The sequence below is a fragment of the Amblyomma americanum genome, chromosome 1 (genome assembly GCF_052857255.1).
Source record: "Amblyomma americanum isolate KBUSLIRL-KWMA chromosome 1, ASM5285725v1, whole genome shotgun sequence".
Classification (NCBI taxonomy): domain Eukaryota; kingdom Metazoa; phylum Arthropoda; class Arachnida; order Ixodida; family Ixodidae; genus Amblyomma; species Amblyomma americanum.
Window position 1 is genome coordinate 247,068,700 of NC_135497.1, and position 19,940 is coordinate 247,088,639.

General features: G+C 45.0%; 2 protein-coding genes across 2 annotated transcripts; one reads left to right on the top strand and one right to left on the bottom strand.

The window, feature by feature from the left end:
• The first annotated feature begins 8,226 nt into the window (after positions 1-8,226).
• LOC144116576 (uncharacterized) lies at positions 8,227-14,177 on the top strand. Its single transcript, XM_077651211.1, has 4 exons — positions 8,227-8,565; positions 8,654-8,893; positions 9,070-9,255; positions 14,152-14,177. Exons 1-4 carry the CDS (start codon positions 8,334-8,336, stop codon positions 14,175-14,177), a joined length of 684 nt encoding a protein of 227 aa, XP_077507337.1. The 5' UTR covers positions 8,227-8,333.
• Positions 14,178-16,207: 2,030 nt separating this feature from the next.
• LOC144116592 (uncharacterized) lies at positions 16,208-19,464 on the bottom strand. Its single transcript, XM_077651212.1, has 2 exons — positions 19,357-19,464; positions 16,208-18,784 (listed from the first exon to the last, which is right to left on the bottom strand). The coding sequence occupies exons 1-2, from the start codon at positions 19,462-19,464 to the stop codon at positions 17,345-17,347; spliced, it is 1,548 nt and encodes a 515-aa protein (XP_077507338.1). The 3' UTR covers positions 16,208-17,344.
• Between the last annotated feature and the right edge of the window lie 476 nt (positions 19,465-19,940).

Sequence of the window (19,940 nt, forward strand, 5' to 3'; positions counted from 1 at the left end):
CCACCTCTAGCATTTTGCAGAAATTGTTTGTTTTGCGAAATAAAGAATGTTTGACAACAAACTGTATGTGAAATTTTGTTCTAGTCCCAATCTACTACACAGAAGTGGGAGGCCAGTCTCTCTGCATGACAACAAGCTTTGCCCAGGCTATTTAACTATTTTATTTGTTAAGAGTACTCTTAAGGCTCCGCTGACAAGGATGTTGACACTGGAGGAGAGGGGAACAAAAATAGCATGAAATACTTGAAACAAAATTGGATTTTCAGATAATTATTTTTCCTTGAGTAAAAACATGGAGCAGTCCAAAACAAAGATATTTCAGAATGCAGTGAAGGTACATACAACATACATTTCAAGTAGGTCAAGAGAAAACGCAATAGTGCTTAGGGAAAAACGAGCAAATAACAGCACCAGAAAGAGATACACATCACTTTTCGAGATCCTTAGAAACTATTAAGGATGTACGGCACGTGATGTGTTTGGCTTGAAAAGATGACCATGGCAGAGGAAAAATGCAATGGAGGGCTAGAAGTCAGAGCAACAAATGATACGTATATTTTGTGAAAGATAAGCGTGCGAGTTTGCGATATCTGTGCCTTTGGTTGGTTAGATTTAATTGCGTGCAAAATGCATTGCTTTGGATTGGCCGCCACATCGTATGCAGCGTGGTTTCACAAGCTTCGTGCAACATCGGTGGTCGCAACCCTATAGAATAGTGTATTTCAATGTGGTTCTGCAGGGAGATGCAATACCGCACTTCTCTTCATCGCACAACTCACGCAGGTTTTTCATTTTCAAGCATTTATGCGCCATTAATGTCCGTACTGCGAGCTATCGCTGTCATTCCGCTATCTTTCTGTCATGCTGTATGATATTTTCGGCAAATCAGATTATTTTTCGGCGTTTTTTTCAACGAAGTATGAAGGGCTTAGCATCGATCCCTGAGCACTGAGACAGTAAAAGGAAAAAATGATGACCGCAATCCAGCGCCGTTTGTAAGCTTTAAAAAAAAAGCTAACTGCTCTACAACGCCAGCCCCGTCATGATCCCAGCCCCCGTGCGCTCGAGGAGCTGCTTTCCCGCACAGCCTGGAACATAATGGCGGACCTTCGCGCAACTCTGCTCCCTGCGGGAGCATATACAGGAACACTAGGGTAGAGGAAGAGGAGGCGTCACCTCGCGGGGAGTTTTTATATATATATATATATATATATATATATATATATATATATATATATATATATATATATATATATATAAACTCCCCGCGAGGCGACGCCTCCTCTTCCTATACCTTAGTGTTCCTACAACGCCAGCCCCGTCATGATCCCAGCCCCCGTGCGCTCGAGGAGCTGCTTTCCCGCACAGCCTGGAACATAATGGCGGACCTTCGCGCAACTCTGCTCCCTGCGGGAGCATATACAGGAACACTAAGGTAGAGGAAGAGGAGGCGTCGCCTCGCGGGGAGTTTATATATATATATATATATATATATATATATATATGATCCAATTGGTTTAACGTGTGTTTCTCAATTGGATCACCTAACAGTTGGACGTTAAAACAGTTGGATCACCTATATATATATATATATATATATATATATATATATATATATATATATATATATATATATATATATATATATATATATATATATATATATATATATAAACTCCCCGCGAGGCGACATATATATATATATATATATATATATATAAACTCCCCGCGAGGCGATATATATATATATATATATATATATATATATATATATATATATATATATATATATATATATATATATATATATATATATATATATATATATATATATATATATATATATAAACTCCCCGCGAGGCGACGCCTCCTCTTCCTCTACCTTAGTGTTCCTGTATATGCTCCCGCAGGGAGCAGAGTTGCGCGAAGGTCCGCCATTATGTATATATATATATATATATATATATATATATATATATATATATATATATATATATATATATATATATATATATATATATAAACTCCCCGCGAGGCGACGCCTCCTCTTCCTATACCTTAGTGTTCCTACAACGCCAGCCCCGTCATGATCCCAGCCCCCGTGCGCTCGAGGAGCTGCTTTCCCGCACAGCCTGGAACATAATGGCGGACCTTCGCGCAACTCTGCTCCCTGCGGGAGCATATACAGGAACACTAAGGTAGAGGAAGAGGAGGCGTCGCCTCGCGGGGAGTTTATATATACATATATATATATATATATATATGATCCAACTGTTTTAACGTCCAACTGTTAGGTGATCCAATTGGTTTAACGTGTGTTTCTCAATTGGATCACCTAACAGTTGGACGTTAAAACAGTTGGATCACCTATATATATATATATATATATATATATATATATATATATATATATATATATATATATATATATATATATATATATATATATATATATATATATATATATATATAAACTCCCCGCGAGGCGACATATATATATATATATATATATATATATATATATATATATATATATATATATATATATATATATATATATATATATATATATATATAAATATAAACTCCCCGCGAGGCGACGCCTCCTCTTCCTCTACCTTAGTGTTCCTGTATATGCTCCCGCAGGGAGCAGAGTTGCGCGAAGGTCCGCCATTATGTATATATATATATATATATATATATATATATATATATATATATATATATATATATATATATATATATATATATATATATATATATATATATATATATATAAACTCCCCGCGAGGCGACGCCTCCTCTTCCTCTACCTTAGTGTTCCTGTATATGCTCCCGCAGGGAGCAGAGTTGCGCGAAGGTCCGCCATTATGTATATATATATATATATATATATATATATATATATATATATATATATATATATAAACTCCCCGCGAGGCGACGCCTCCTCTTCCTCTACCTTAGTGTTCCTGTATATGCTCCCGCAGGGAGCAGAGTTGCGCGAAGGTCCGCCATTATGTTCCAGGCTGTGCGGGAAAGCAGCTCCTCGAGCGCACGGGGGCTGGGATTATGACGGGGCTGGCATTGTAGAGCAGTTAGCTTTTTTTTTAAAGCTTACAAACGGCGCTGGATTGCGGTCATCATTTTTTCCTTTTACTGTCTCAGTGCTCAGGGATCGTGTGTATATATATATATATATATATATATATGGGCATGTTCAGATAAGAACGGTAATCGAGGTCCCATGACCATTTTTTGTTTTCAATTATATTTTTATATGTGATGGGTAAATGTGTCCACACAAAGGAATGAATCTTAGTTTTGCAAGGAACTTCGTAGTTTTCTCGGAAAAAAATCGTATGTCACAAGAGGTGGAGAATGTCGTTTTTGCCACTTCGCAAAGTTGAAAGTTTGGAGCATCACTGTATGCACAATAAATTGTTTCCGCGCGTAACTATTTTTTCAGTACTTTATTACAACTTTTACTATACGAAGAAAATAAAAAACGTTTTCTTGCTGTGTCAGTCATCTGAGTAAAAAATCGCAACCTTCGCTTCCGGAGCTGTGCGGTGCCAAAAAGGCACTATTCAGGGCAGCCTTAGGGCAAGATGCGTAAAGATCTCCCGACTGAATCTTTTTCTCTGTATTTTTCAGCTACTTTTAATCACTTCAGGCAAGTTTTGTAGCTCTACACTTGACCTATATTTTTCAATATGGCCTCGAAATTGGCAGAAGTTCAAAAACGTCAAAAAAGTGACAACTTTGACTTGAATTTAAAAAAAAAACATCATCATCGATATTTACTAAAATTTGCCCTAATAATACTCAATACTTCATAATTTTAGGACATTAAGAAAGTATTGCATTATATTGTTTTAAAGTATGAAAATAAATACAAAACGGACTTCATGATTTCAATCCCTACGACTGCTCAGTATTCCCTCTTAGGATGCGCAATCGTCAGAAGCTGGTTTTAGTATTCGTATTTTGTAAGTAAATTTTAAACGCTACAGTTGCTGAGTTCATAAGTGTAATTTGTAAGCATTTTTTTTATTATAATCAAAGGTCTAAAGCTCCTATTCGCTTTCGTACTGTTCTAACGGTGGGACCTAAATTACTGTAAGCATATTTCAGCACGTTATTTTGGAGTGACGTGTGTGTAGGGGTAGTTTATGCAAACAATTAATGCACCCGTCGCACTCTCAAGATGACTTTAACTGCTACCGCCGCTCCAGGGATGAACCGCGCTTGGCAGCCGCTCCTGTAGCATATAACGCCCGGCGCGACCCTGAATTTCACAGCACCATGTGTGCCGCCGCCGCACCGAGGCTCTAGCCGCCACGATCATCTTTCCATCGCAACGCACCGAACGCCTGGCAGTTATGCCTCAGCCTTCGACCTTCGACCGAGATAACCCTTGTGAGCGGATGTTGTTCAGATCTCGAGTTTTGTGTGTCGTTTTCCAGGCCTGGTAGACCCGGTGGGGTAGTTTTCTGTGCTCACGTGTTTTCTCTGCGCTGGAGCGCTCCCTCGACAAGCATACTTGGTATCTCAGTCTCAGCTCGTACGCCAGACCGAAAGAACATCAGTGTCGACGGTGGGCAGCCTGTGTTAAAAATCCATTCATCTGTCCATCTCCTTTTTTTGGAAAAGCAGCTCTGGGCCCTGCATCCGTCACCTGCTCTTCTGTCTCGCGATAATCTCCGGAAGCGGTGAACTTTTGCATTCATGAAGAGATTTCCGCGGCGAACGATTTGTGCAGACTACTCAAAAAGGCACAAACAGAGAACTGAAAAAGGACGTAATTTTCGCAGTGTAAAGACACTCAATGTCGCTGCTCTCAAAAAAGTCCTACTTCCCGAAGAAGCTCTCCGAGTACGAGAAAGTGACTTCATCTGTCAGAATTGTTACCGTCGGTTCAAGGAAGACATAGATAATATGCAGGCAGAGTCAACCGAAACATTAGAAGAATTCCGCCCTGGGGAAGAAATCGTAGAAAATTTAAATTCAAGTGTCAGCCTTTCCTCCGAAATCTCGCCCCTAAAGCCACCGAGCGCTCTAAAAAAACGCCTCAGACTTTCCTATGCAAAGCGAAAGCAGGAAGAGGTGGCAAGAGCTATGGTGACGAAAATACGATCGGGGATACAGGCAGCATATAATGTCCCAGAGACTTCGCGTGCGTCAGAAGAAAAGTGTGCGCAATGCAGCAGTTGGGAGGACAACCTACATGCTGCCTACAATAGGTGTACGTCCTTTCAAGAGCGTTGCCAGCTGCTGACACTGGTACCACGCAACCTAACCATGAAATATGTGCAGGAAGTTATTCTAGAGGCAACGAGGTACGTTATCCAAAAATCGAAGAAGATGGTGGATGAGGAAGGCGTATGGTCAACTCTGGAGAGATATACAAGATGTAAACTACAACAAGAAGACATTACCACCGTTTTAGAATATTACACCATGGATGAACTCGATTGCTCTAGACAGACTCCGAACAAAAAGGTTGTTGTGAGAATCGAAAAGGAGGGAGAGAAAGAATGGATACCTAAACGCTTCATGACGCGCTCCTTGCGAGAAGCATTCCGCCTCTACAAGCAAGCTCACCCTGCCTCCCAGGTTGGCCTCACAAAATTCATATCCTTGCGTCCTAAGTGGTTGAAATGCTCGCCACAGTGGCAAGTGTGTGTTTGTGTGTGCTGTGCAAACTTTCAGTTGTGCCTCGTGGGACTGCAGAACGCGTCCGGAAGGTCGCTTTCTCCCGGTGATATGCAGAGCCTCTGCGTATGCCAGGAACCTACTGCGTCGTGTTTCCTTAGGAATTGTGAGCACTGTCCACAAGATGGCATTTTCACTTCGGAAAATTTTGAAATGAGCAGCGAGGACGAGGTGTTGATTGCTTCATGGGAATACGGTGAGCTCGTTAAAAAGACTCTGACCGCTTCATCATTTATGAGAGAATTTCTAAGAATGACCATGAAATGGATTCCCCACAACTATATTAGATCTGTGCAAGCAAGAGCAATACATGAAAAAAAAAACACAGCTGCAAGAGAGGTGCAATTGTTTTACATTTTGATTTCGCCGAAAACTGGACAGTTGTGCTTCCAGACGCAGTACAAGCGTACCATTGGCAGAAAAAGCAGGTGACCGTGTTTACCTGCGTTGTCACGTCATGAAAATCGACTCGGACCTACGTCGTTATTTCCGACGATATGTCTTATGATTCAGCTCATGCATGTTTGGCTCTGTCAAAAATCAAAGCACACCTCGAAGACAACGCGCCAATCTACACCAAGATAACATATGTGAGCGACGGGGCTTCCGCTCACTTCAAGAATAAATATCAGTTTCATGAGCTACAACGCAGTGAATGTCAAGAGACGAAATGGATGTTTTCGGCCACTCCATGGACACGGCAAAAATGCTTGCGACGGCGTTGGTGGGCTTGTCAAACATCGAGCATCACACCACAACTTGCGGAAGCCTGCAAGTGAGGCCATACAAACAGCCAGCGGCTTCGTGGACGCAATTCAAGGAACGCTAAAGAACATCACCATTCTGGAGCTCCCACAGAGGGAGCTTGCAGACTTTCGCGAAACGAAGAAAAAAGAATGGAAAATGGCAAAGAAAGTGCCTGGAGTTCAGACGCTCCATACATGGAAGTACGTTCTAACAAATGAAGGCAGTGCATCCTACGTGGCCTCCACCGCTGCTTCGGAATGGAAGAGACTGTGATCTGGTTTGTGCTTCGTGCTGGACAATATACTCTGCGCATACCGACTTCAACTGCTGCCGTTAACTTCTTGTTACGATTTTCTGAATTGCAATCTGCATATAAAGCGGCATCCCATTTGTAAATTGCGTTGCTATTAAAACTCCTCTTGATTAAAAATCTTGCAGATAAAATGTTCCTCTCAGAAGACGACGTTCTGTCTCCTGACATTGCCCTGTAGAACCTTTGAACACAGAGGTAAACAGATGCAGGTACGGAAACGTCGGCTTCAGAAACACATTAATATAAATTTTTATATATAAAAATTTTTCTAAGAACCGACAAATGATCTAATATTTTTAAAAAATCGATTACATACCAATGTACCTTACGATGATAAATTAGAAAATACAAAAAAAAAACGTTTGACCGCCAGCACCAGTTCATCAGGTGAAATGCGAATTTATTCCCATTTTGACGCATTAAGAACGCCGCTAACAAGCGAGTAGAAGCTGTAAAAACATTCAGGATGGTTCGCATATTGTGCTAAATGCAATGTAACCACGTTCAGTGAGTGCTAAATCAAATTTCTGACAGTTACTATTTCTAAGAGGCAGTAATAAGCAATTCTAGGTAACAAAAACATGAACTCAGTTTTGTATTTATTTTTATACTTTAAAACAAAATAATGCAACACTTTTTTGGTGCCTTAAAATTATCGAGTATTGAGTATTATTAGGGCAAATTTTAATAGAATTCGATGATGTTTTTTTTTTAAATTCAAGTCAAAGTTGTCACTTTTTTGACGTCTTTGAACTTCTGCCAATTTTGAGGCCATATTGAAAAATATAGGTCATTTGTAGAGCTACTAAACTTGCCTGAAGTGATTAGAAGTAGCTGAAAAATACAGAGAAAAAGATTCAGCCGGGAGATCTTTACGCATCTTGCCCTAAAGCTGCCCTGAAAAGTGCCTTTTTGGCACCGCACAGCTCCGGAAGCGAAGTTTACGATTTTTTACTCAGAAGACTGACACAGCAAGAAAACGTTTTTTTATTTTTTTCGTATAGTAAACGTTGTAATAAAGTACCGAAAAAATAGTTACGCGCGGAAACAATTTATTGTGCATACAGTGATGCTCCAAACTTGCAACTTTGCGAAGTGGCGAAAACGACATTCTCCACCTCTTGTGACATACGATTTTTTTCCGAGAAAACCATGAAGTTCCTTGCAAAACTAAGGTTCATTCCTTTGTGTGGACACATTTACCCATCACATATAAAAATTTAATTGAAAACAAAAAATGGTCATGGGACCTCGATTACCGTTCTTATCTGAACATGCCCATATATATATGCGCGCTTCGCCTCAGTGTATTGTAGTATCTGTTACGGGTCCAATTGGACTTATTTTCGGAAATGTGGCGGAGAGTTTGAAGGTTGCTTCACTTCCGCCACAGATTGGCTTGGTATACATGGCTTGCACCAACGTCATCAACAGGAATGCTGGGATACGCGGCCGCCATATTCATGACCCACCGCCGCTCCGTGCGCACTGGAGTGGTCGCGGTAGTGCCAGCTCGTGTTGTTTTCCGCGTGTGCGTAAGCGTTGCAGTCTCAGCATGGTCAACTGCGCCGTTGTGGGCTGCTCCAATCGCAGCGACGTTACAGGGAGAAAGAAAAGGCCAACTAGCGCGAGGTTTTTCTCTCTGCCGAAAGTGATCGAAAACCAGTGCGAGCGAACCAAGACTCTGAGTGCGAAGCGCCGCAGCTTGTGGTTAGCACGCATAAAACGTGCTAATTTCAACCACGAAAGCCCCAATGTGCGCGTCTGCGGTGTGCATTTCATAAAAGGTGAGCCCACTGTATGTATCTCCGTTTTATAGAAAAAAAAGCCAACACGACTACGTGGAACGCTTTGAAAACAGCTTTGCGTCCGCAGGAGAACCGTCCAACCTGTTCGACGAGACAAATCCAGACTGGGCCCCGTCTCTCAGTCTCGGCCACGGGACCAGGCATGCTGATTCCGCGCGGCACGATCGCAGAGCAAAAAGACTCGCTCACAAGCGACGGGCCGATGTTGAAGCGACAGCAGTGGCATCGGAGGCGTCGCCGCGTGCCTGTCCCAATTCCCCACAGCCACCGCAAGCCGAGGAAGTCAGCGCCGATGAAAATGAGACAGGTCAGTAGGCATTTTTTTTTCATAGTAATGCATGGTCATTTGTTTTTGCTTACGATGCATTCCAAGGCCTTTGGTGCGTCGGTCCGCTTACCTAGTGCTTGTGATGCCTAGCCAGCATGCATTTTCTCTGGCTGCCACTCTAGTTTACGAGCTTATAAACTTTTTTTTTTATACAGGAATCGCTGTTCAAACCGACATGACCATGCAAGACACACAGGCACTGGAGCAGCATTCTGTAGTGCTGAATGAACATCTGTACACATTGCAGAAAGAGAAAGAGCAGCTCGAGGTGACTGAAGACTCACTGAAAAGTTGTGAAGCAAAGGTGCGACTGTACCAGGGACTCCGGAACTTTTTTGGGAGTGGGGGGGGGGGGGGGCAAGCCTGGTCGTGTTTCTATGTCGTACTTACTTATGTATTTATTTTTGTGTCAATATTTTATAATTATAATATTCTATTGTTATTTATTTATGTTACATTTCATTAATGATAATGTTAATATTATCATTAATTAATATTATTATTATTTAATGAGTAATTTCAACAGTATTAAATTTTAGATATTTGCATTCTTGCTTATTCTGCATTATCATGCACTTTAAAAATGGTTTGAAATTTCTGAAGTTCCCAAACCATGCGCAGACTAAGCAAATGACGCGTTCGAAACGAAAAACGAACGGGTGCGAAAGCTGAAAAAAGTCTTTTATTTGTTTCTGCATTCGCTCTCACAGTAAGGTAAAGCTTAGGCACTAAGTACAAGAATATTCCCACGCATTGATGAGCTTCGTGGCTGGTATGACAAGGGGGTGTCGGGCAGGAGAGGATATCAAAGGAGGCCAAAAGTTGCTGTTCGTTCTGCCGTTCTGGACACGAACTCTTTCATAATGACATCCAGTTGCAGGTTCGCAGCTCTCCTCTTGCGCACGTGCAGCAGGAGAAGGTGCGTCAGCCTCCTCTGCGTCATTCGATTGCGCAAAAATGTTTTTACTCGCCTCAGGGCACTGAAAGAGCGCTCTCCTGAAGCAGCTGACGCAGGTACAGAGAACACGAGTTGCAGGTACCGTACAACTTGATCCATCATTTCACGCATGTCTGCAGACTTCCCCTGTAGAATTTGCAAAATGCGTTCGCTTGCGGCCGGGCCCTGGTCACGCAGGAGCGTTGGGAGAAGCACGAGTTGCGCTGAAAGTCTACTGGTGTCAAAATCTGCAGCGTGTGCTCCTAAACGCTCATTTAAGTCGTGTGCCGCGAAGTTTCGACCTCCAGCAGCGTCAGTCAGAATGCGCTCCAGACTAATCAGCTGCTCCATGCCACGCTGTTCGAATCGCCTTCGGATCTCGCTGGTAATCCGATCGATAGCGGCAAAAAACTCTTTTCTATGTAATGACTTGCAGTCAAGCGCTGCAGACTCCTGAGGCTTTGTCTGTGAATTGAATCCTTCTCGGCGGCTGCGAGACTCGGGGCACTCGAGGCTCCTTTAGCCCTAACTGTGTTGCTCTTGAGTGCGTCCGCTGCCATAGGACGCCAAATGCGGCGTCAGACCGTAGCCTGTACAAGCTGTCACAAAGAGCCTCTGCTGCCTCTTTTGCTCCTGCAGCGCGATAAACTGGGCGTTGAAGCATCCTCGCTAGCTCCTCGCATGGGACAAATAGGGCTATAGAAAGGTTGATGCCCAATAAAGGTTCGAACTTCCCCAATACTTTCTCATATCCTTTCAGTGCTGTCTTGCTGGTGCCAATGAGAGAGCTTTGAACTTGTACCAGTTCCTGCAATGTCGCCTGCACCCTTTCATAGTTCTCAATAAACCTTTCCATTGATTTCACTCTTACTGTCCACCTCGTTGGACACAATAGTAGCAAAGTGTTCGGCCTGGAACAATCCTGCTCATTGGCATCATTACCCGGAGGAAGGACAACGTTCGAATAAACAGTCTTCCTGTTTTTAGATTCGAGTATTGCATGGGAAACATCCTTTACAATGTTCAGAGCATCGCCGACAACCTCGCAGTTCCTTGCGACCTCCTGGAGTGCCAAGTCTAGACAGTGGTTACTGCAGTGTACAAATATTGACCGCGGTTCAGAGTCCGTGATCCTTTTCTGCACGCCGGTAAATCTGCCTGCCATATTCGCGGCCCCATCAAAACAGTGCCCCCTTAGGTTATGGAAGTCCAGACCTAAACGCAAATTCATGTCCTTCACGGCTCTATACAAGGTGTCAGCTCTACTGTCTGGTGCATTGTACATGCCAAGAAATTCCTCACGAACTTCCAGTGTAATCCCATCTACCCACCGCACACAAAATGTGAATTGCTCATTCCCTGTTACATCGGTAGTGCCGTCAGCGATTATCCCATAGAAGGGAATACATCTGACGTCTCTTATGATGCCCCGCTGAACGCTGTGAGCCATAATTTCTATGAGCTCGTTCTGTATGTCGCTGCTCAGCCATCTATCTCGCTGCTCCATCCATCTCTTCAAAGCAGGCACGTCTTGTGATCGTTCATCTAGCAGATCAAGAAGGTTTCCGTCATCCTTTGTTTGCCCTTGCAAAGCTTGGCCTGTGCGGCATAAGTAGCGGACTGAGCTTACTATAGCGCGCAGTGCCTGCCTGGCTTCCTCTTGCTGTCTGCTGCTGTGTTGAGATAATAGCTGCACTACGTGCATTCCTTTTTCTCTCGACAGTTGGCGACTTGCGGAGACGCAGTGAAATTGCCTCTTCTCGTGGCACTGAAACTTTTCGATAGCCTTTTTACAGTTATTGAAACCAGCGCGAATAAAACATGGTTCCACTCCTGCAACGTTTCCTCCTCTTTCTTTGAAGGCTATGAGGCACACAGTGCAAAAGACGACGTCGCGCTCATAGTCGTACGACAACCATGTGAATTTCTGGAACCATGCATATTTACAGGACCTTCCGGTTTGGTTGCTTGGAAATTTGTAGCCCTTGGGAGGCAGTGATGGGACATCCTGGGGCGAGTCGTCGCGTCTTCGAATTCGCCGGAATTCGATGTAGTCCGGTCCAAGTCTGTTGTGAAGGAGGGCTCTCCATCTAGTACAACCTCTGCTGGGTTCTCTGCAATAAGTGAGATAAAAGGAATTCTTAGCCGACCACTGTATGGATCTTTTATTTTTATTATCCCTTCAAAGAAATAGTAAGAGAAGTTAAAAAAATGCATCAAGTGCTAAATGTTCATGAACTGCTCATGAAGAGCATGGTATAAACAAAATATTGCAAAGACGTACCGTTAATACTTGTTGCTCCTATCGCACGGTCACCTGGCTGACTTTCGTGAGAATCGTTTCCCGCTGCCAGCCCGAAGACAAATACAAAGGGGCATTAGAAACATATCAATAAACAAAATGGCGACAAAAATGTGGCGCAATATACCTTGTGAATCCTCAATTCCAAGGCATAAACGCTTCTGTGCCGGCACGAAGAAGTTGTCGATCTTCTTTTGAGACCCCGGCATCTTCCGAGGCAACGGCATTGTAAATCTGCAGTTAAATCAGCAGGCAGGCGCACGATAAAAAAAATGCTTCCACTTGGGAGCACGCTGTACACAAACAAACGAAAAAGAAGCGGAGCTACGCGCACAGCAGCCCGCCGCTGCCCGCGCGCCGCTATAGAAAAAAAAAGGTGCAATAAAAATGAAACGCGCCACTGTTAAACCCCCTAGGCTAGCGTAATTTTTTTTTCTCTTTAGTCCCGCGCCTCCTCTCCAGTGCGGGCGTTCTACACTGTGCGCGCGCACACGTGAGCGTAAAGGAACAAACAACCACAAACAGAATGCGCAACCGCGTGGAAGCGTAGCGTGCTGGCACTGCTGGCCTCTCTGTCCAGGCTACATTCCAACCAGCATTCAATCAGAATGAACAACCAAAATTGTTGGTTACTACGTGTTTTCAACCCTTTCTCAAGGTAAAAGAAAAATAGAAGAACAAAATTCCTTTTCTACGCCCGGGGCGCGTCTCTGCGCCTACACGCACGTGCGCTTCCCACGTTCGAGTCAACGGAAAGAGGAGGGGGGGGGGGGGGCGCAAAGCCAGCAGACCCCACCCCTGTCAACCACGCTCCACGGTAATTGCATCCCCACTTGGTCAAAGTGCAGATATGGCGGCTGTCTGAGGTTGTACGCTCCTCGTAGAGCATCTGTCGACGGCTGCGTATTGGCATGGCGGTGCGGCGCCCCTGACCCTCGCGAGCTGATCTCTTCGTACACTCTTCGGGCCCATTCACACTTGAGAGTCGCAGAGGTCGCGCGACCGCTTTGGTCGAAATGCGACAGTCGCAAACGGTCGCGTTGGTCAAAAAGCGACAGTCGCGGGCCGGTCGCTCGCTGCTCGATTTTGCAGCCTCGCGACTGCGAGTCGCAAACCGCTGAACCAATCAGCGAGCGATCCGACCTTTCGGCAACGACGCCGCTCGCGGGTGCGCCGAGCTGCCGTATTCGTCACTAAGCCTAGCCGGTTTCACATCGATGCCGCAGCTGAGGGCGTTTCGGAATTGACCAGCGCTGTAACCAAGATGCTACTTTCGCTACGGATTTATTGTGAACCCCGTCTCATGATAATATAAAAATATGCTCGATTTCCGCGACGCCTTCACGAGCGGAGAAACAGACGCCAGGCGATCGAGCCGCTTTGGGCAACAGCAGCAAAGCGGCTATGAGAAGAAATTTGCTTGTATCCAGCAGCTCGGTATTGGCCAACGACCTTCAAAACTGATTCATTTTTGAATTTCGACTTCCCAGAGCATGGTATGAACGCGAACAAACAACATACTAGCGCATTTTTCTGATGCTAGCGGCCGGCATTCAGGCTGGCTGGCAGGCCGCTTGTACGGCCGCGGTGCACATTGCCGCTATATCCTCCTCTCCGCTCAGGTCGTCGCAGCCAATTGCTAATATCGAGTGACCAGAGCACTTTCGAGTGCCAAGCGCGAGCGCAGGAGACGCGGCCAAAGCAGACGAAACTCTCGAAAGCGCGCGAACGGCGTCATTCCCAAGAGTTCTCATTTCAAACGAGAAGGCGACCCGCAGGTCGCCTTTCCAAGTGTGAACATCGGTGTTGTCGAATTTCGGTGTAGTCGCAGGCGACTGCTGGTCGCGCGACCTCTGCGACTCTCAAGTGTGAATGAGCCCTTCGTTGTTACTCGCTCGTCTGGTGGAGACATTGCGGTCGGGTGTGATGAATGACATCGGACCTTGTCTCTACAACCTCACCTTCTCCCTTGCGTCCTTTCCGTCCCCCTGTTCCCAGAAGAGCACGTCCCGCCACCACCGTAGGGTCAACAACCTGTTTTGTCCCCAAGAATGGGTCTCTCTGGCTAGCCGACGGAACAGCGGCGCTCGCCGCTCCGTCTAAAGCGCGTCGCCTGGCGCCCGCAAAAACTGGCGCCACGTGCATTCCAATGCCCACGTAGCGAACTTAAAATAGCCTCTCAAGGTCCTTCGGTATCATCAACAAATATAGAAATCTTTTACCTGTCTGGCTTAAAACATTCCTGTACTATTTGCTTATAGAATCTCGACTCCAGTATTGTTTGTTAGTTTGGTGCACCACGACAAAACAGAATACTACTTCATTCCTCTTTGTAAAAAAAAAAAAAAGGCGATTCGTGCCATTTAGTGTTTAAGAACTGAAGATCACACGTTGCATTACTTAGTAGATTCCAAAATACTTCGTTTAGAAGACATAATTTTACTTCGAACTGCTGTGTTTGTTTCCAAAGAAATAAAGTCAAACTTGAATTATTTCAATACAAAATTCATTAAACATGACGCATACTCCCTTAGACTCACACGCCCTCATACTCATACTCAGACTCATACTCCCTCAGTTTTTAATCAAACTCCCGTTCATTACACCTTATCTCAGGATTTTAAAACTATTCGTTCCTTTAAAAGTATTATTAGACTTCACCTTCTTTCAACTGTTTGTACTTGACATTTGTTTTAATAATTCCTATTTGCTCGATGCATTATGTTTGATATACCTGGCACTATGGTTCTTTGTTATTTTTTGCATTATTCAAGAAAAATTTCTCTTTTAATAAATGCCTTGGTTTCTATTTTAAATTGATACATGTATCTTTCTTTTAAACATTGCCCGCAGTGCTGCTGCTGCTGCAGTAAACGTATCTCTGCACTTGATATTTCCACCGGGTGGTGCACGAAAGCACCCGATGTCAGAAGCCCCGTGTCAAATGCCCCGCGCCGAATGCCCCGCTGCATTTGCCCCGTTTTCAAAAGCCCCGAGTTCAGAAGCCCCTGGCACGATTGCCCCTTTTCAAATGCCCCTTTTAGTGCTGAGAGGCTGTCGGCGAGGATGGTGTTTTGATTGGGAAGTGGTGGCTTTTGTGTATTCAATGGCTTTGATGATGGCCACAGCCTCGGCTTCAAAGTTAAAGCTGTATTCAGAAAGTTTAAATAGTTTATACTGTGTGATTCGATTCTTTTTTTGTGAGAACGTTATATGCTAGGCCACAGCATGCCTCTGTTTTCGATCCGTCGTTGTAAATATGCAGGTCTGATGGTGTAAGGGGCCCGGAAGAGTAGTTGATTTTGATGCGTTGCGTTGGGTGGGTGAGGTGGAGGTCCGTTTTCGTGGTGATGACTGAAGGTGGGATAGTGAGGGTGTCGTTTGTAAAGGAAGGGTTGTTATTAAGGGCGTTGAAAAGTGCGTTTTATCTTTCGAATATTGTGAATGGTGGGTACGTTTGCAAGTATTGGGAGGGCTATGTTAGGTGTTATTCTGAAGGCTTTGGTGATTCTGAGGGAAGCGTTGGATAGTTTGTAGTTTCCTGCGCACTTGTGATGTTTGTTTGTACCAGACTTGGAGTACAGAATGAAGCGTTCAGTCGCCCTGGTGTAAACGTCCTTTAGGTGTTTTGGTGCCATACCTCAAGTGTGTCCTGTGAATCGGCTGAGGTTAATTGTTAGTGTTGAGATTTTTTCTTGGATTCGTTGTGAGATAGGAAAGGAGAGTTTAGTATATTTAACTTTTTCAATATATCGAGGATATATTGTTTTTTTTCGGGGTGGGGGGGGGGAGGTTACATTTGTTTCCTATGATGGGAATTTGGCATTTGTGTGTGCTGAACGATATTTGTTTGTTTGTTGGCCATCTCTGTACTATGTCAATATTCTTTAAAATTATAAAGCACTAGAACTTCAGCACTTATCGAAAATTCGATTTCAGCGTAAGCGGTCGGAAAGTGAGGAGGGGGGGCGGCGCCCCCCCTGGATAAATGTTGGGGGGGCGTCCGCCCCCCCTGCCCCCCCTGTTCCGGAGTCCCTGGACTGTACACTGGGATGCCAAACTTTGCTGTTTTATTTGCTGTGTTCGAAGCACTAGCAAGCTTCATTTCACACAATGTCAACAATAAGCTCACAAAATTTCAAGAATTCGTTCTGTTCATGATGAAGCTAAAAGTAAATCTGCAAAACGCTGACTTTGCATTTCGGTTCAATATTTCAGAGGCTACAGTTTCGCGCATTTTCGACAAGTGGCTGCACGTGGCGTATTGCAGACTTAAAGATGAAATAATCTGGCCCACACGAGATGCTTTGCAAAAGACAATGCCACAGGCATTCTACGACTCGTTTGGTGCGAATGTAGCAGTCATCATCGATTGCTTCGAAATCAAGATAGAAAGGCCATCATCGTATCTTCCAAGATGTGAAACATGGTCCCAGTATAAAGGTAGCAATACAGCCAAGTTCCTGATTGGGATTGCTCCACAAGGTGTTGTGACATATATATCCGAAGGTTGGGGAGGCAGGGCAAGTGACAAACATATCACCGAACACTGTGGGTTTTTGGACAACTTGGTGCCTGGAGACGTTGTACTCGCAGACAGGGGTTTTAACATCAGCGAAAGCGTTGGTTTCTACTGTGCAAAGCTTCACGTGCCAGCGTTTACCAGGGGAAAGAAACAACTTTCAGCAGAAGATGTGCAGAGCACAAGAAAGCTCGCAAACGTGCGAATACACGTGGAAAGAGTAATTGGACTCATTAGGAATAAGTTTATTTTTCTGAAGTCTGTCGTGCCAATCGATTACGTTGTGTGCCGGCCAGGAGATGAAGTCGCACCACTCGACAAAATTGTAACTGTGTGTTGTGTGCTATCTAACTTGTGTGCATCAATTGTTGCTGCACCAAAGGACGCCACTGGACAGCAGGCTTCAGCCTCAGTGGATGAGTGATTGTGAATCCTGCTTCAGCATTCTGAATAAAGCACTGGACAGCAGGCTTCGGCCTCAGTGGATAAGTGATTGTGAGTCCTGCTCCTGCATGTCTGAATAAAGCAAACTCAGAATCTGCTGACGGCATTGTCATTTCTCAACGCCAGATTTCAGCGTGTCCCATATGGGCCACGTGTGTTCCAGCCTCAAGACGCACTTCCAAGGTTGAAACATGAGGCAGCTGTCCAAGTTGTGTTACAGGTTGCTTAGCCTTTGGGTCCTTTGCACTCTGGACAAAACCACAGTGTAGTTTTTGGTGCTCGCTTGAGTGCCACGCATGAAAAGTGGAACCATTTGTAGTGGCAGGATGCGTTGTCGCAAGCAACCATCTTTCCAGTTTCTGGTCCACGGCAAAAACAGTAGACATCACTGGGAGAGTTTACCACTGGACCACCATGCTGCCTGGTGAAGTAGGTGCTGAAAAGCTCGGGCAGGATTGCATGAATGAAGAATTTTCTTCCAGCAGCCAGAATTTCCTCACAAAAGTGCCTGTCTTTCTGTATTCTCTCCACGTGCAACAAATTAGGTGTCCACACCACGAAGTCGCACCACTGAACATCACATACAGCCATTTGTGTCTGCACTTGGTAGAAATATCCGTGTTGTCGCCGTAGCTGGACTACACCATTGACAGTTTCCAGGCAGGAACCTGCAGTAGCCATCTCTGTAACGTCCTTCACTTCCCTGAGCGAAAATGGGCACTTAAGTTCAACAACAGCCTTCCCACAGCATGCGCAACAAACAAGACCGTCTGGTGTTGCTCCAACAAACGGATATCTTGTACTCAGGTGCAGCCCCGACTTGGAGCACTTGAACATGTCGTGCTTCTCGGCTTCACTGGTTTGGTATGCCCTGAAGGCACGGTGCTCATTTTTCACTCCCCATGTGATGGCAGGCGTCTTCAGCGACTGCTTTTCAGGATAGCATATCAGTTTTAGCAGTGATATGCTAGGGTTATCAATGCTTGTGTGGCACACCCTTTTCATTACAGAAGCAGTCACCCTGCCCGCTCGGTACAAAAACCAATTAGACGAGCTGCTCTGTTGCCTTGTCAAAGCTTCAACGGCCTTTACGGTCTCTTCACTTATAATTATTGATGGCATGACATCATTGGCTTTCTTAACCAAAACATCCAAATCATGCGCCAACATTTCTTCGGAGTAGAGGTTTCTCAAACGGGCATCATGCATCGGTACAGGATTTTGAAAGTGTCCATCATATCCGGGGAGGACTGAAAAAATTGAAGGAACAATGCCGCCATCCTGAATTGAGCCGTAAAGCTTGGTACGCTCCTGCTGTGAAAGTGGCGGGACATGAGCCCGCTCCTTGACTGGACCTGCCTCAAAGGAATTGCTATCAAGCTGCCGCTTTTTCCCTTTAGATGATGTGAAGTTTATGTCCTTGAGTCGCTTATATTGTACTTTTTCGACATAAGCGGGCAGCCACATATTATCCTTCTGGGTGCAACTTCTTGACTTCATCATTTTGATGCCGGTCTCAACTGCAAACAAACAGGCTCCAACATGGGAGCATGCTTCCCCTGCTCCAGCCATACATGTGCAGTGCGCAGTGATCACAGCGCCATCCTTCTTGCACAAAATCCACACTTGGAGAGGTTTGTGCCCCAGCCTCTGTGAGTGGTTCACCTGCGAAGACAACGAGAAAAAACGTCGGCTTTACTGACCTATCGTTTCAAAATTGCTGCGGTTCAGTTGCACTTTGCCTAGGGATGTCGTCTTAGAACAAAACATTTGAGCCGTTTTTTTTTCAGAGTTGCGGTACACGAACTTGTCTGTCTGAACCTGCTCATTTGCAATGCCATTCAGACTGTGCAAAATAAAAACAAAGGCACATAATGGGAGCTGCAACTCGGTTCTTTTAATCTGTGGGAGACTGCGCTGCCCAGCTCGGACTTGGCTGTTCAACGCCGGGTCCTCGAGCGAGCCACCGAGGTCATCACGAAGCAAAGTATTCTGATCACCTAGATTTGACCTCAAGTTCCGTTTTTCTGTTTGTTTTTTGGAACCGATAAGGTTTTTCCGCCTCCTTTCACGCTTTGCGGGCACTTTACGTGCTCGCGTACATACATAACCGAATGTCGCGCTTCAGATGCGCCGCACAGAGCGCTTAGCGCAAACGGCGTACGGACCATTTGTCACAGCTTTGCTCATACAGATTAACAAGGTTTGCAATCATCTAATGGATTCGTAATGCTTACCTCGCCGAGCAGGACAACTTTGCCGTCCTGGAATTCCTTGGCAGAAAGGTGCTTCACCCAGCCGCTTGTAAAATAATTGTGGGACTGCAAAGCTTTGTACGCTTTCATGTTTTCCAAAGTCACAAAGTTCGCGGAAAACACAAGATACGTGACGATGTCGCCGTGCGAAATCTCGGGGAAGCCACTCACATCGGCACTTGTGTCCACTCCGGGCCGCAGCGTGTATGGATCGATATCATCGCACAGTTTCAACTTGTCTTCGTAACGAAGGCGAATACTGCCGATTGGTTCAGAGTAATAACCCGCGTTTAAAGTTTCATGCGGCGCCATAGCAGGCACAAATCGGATGAAGAAGAGCTGTGAACGGTGCCGGTGCCACGAATTTGAAAGCATCCGCGGCAGCACAGCACTGAACGAAGACTGAGCGACTGGGTCACAATCATGGTCGCCGGGTCAACGAGCAGGCGGATGTGACGTCACGTGCAAGCCATGTATTTCACTGCTTCCGGGATCGGCCTTGTCTTTAGCGCGTCTTTACTATCCTGTCTTTCTATCCCATCTTTCAACTCTCCTATCTGCATGGG

Excerpts from the sequence above, each read along its gene's own strand:
- LOC144116576 (XM_077651211.1), top strand. The coding sequence starts at position 8,334 with ATGGTCAACTGCGCCGTTGTGGGCTGCTCCAATCGCAGCGACGTTACA. Across the intron at positions 8,566-8,653 it reads CGGTGTGCATTTCATAAAAG|GAGAACCGTCCAACCTGTTC; the intron begins GTGAGCCCACTG and ends TTGCGTCCGCAG. Across the intron at positions 8,894-9,069 it reads CGCCGATGAAAATGAGACAG|GAATCGCTGTTCAAACCGAC; the intron begins GTCAGTAGGCAT and ends TTTTTTATACAG.
- LOC144116592 (XM_077651212.1), bottom strand. The coding sequence starts at position 19,464 with ATGAAAGCGTACAAAGCTTTGCAGTCCCACAATTATTTTACAAGCGGC. Across the intron at positions 18,785-19,356 it reads AAGTTGTCCTGCTCGGCGAG|GTGAACCACTCACAGAGGCT; the intron begins GTAAGCATTACG and ends TTGTCTTCGCAG.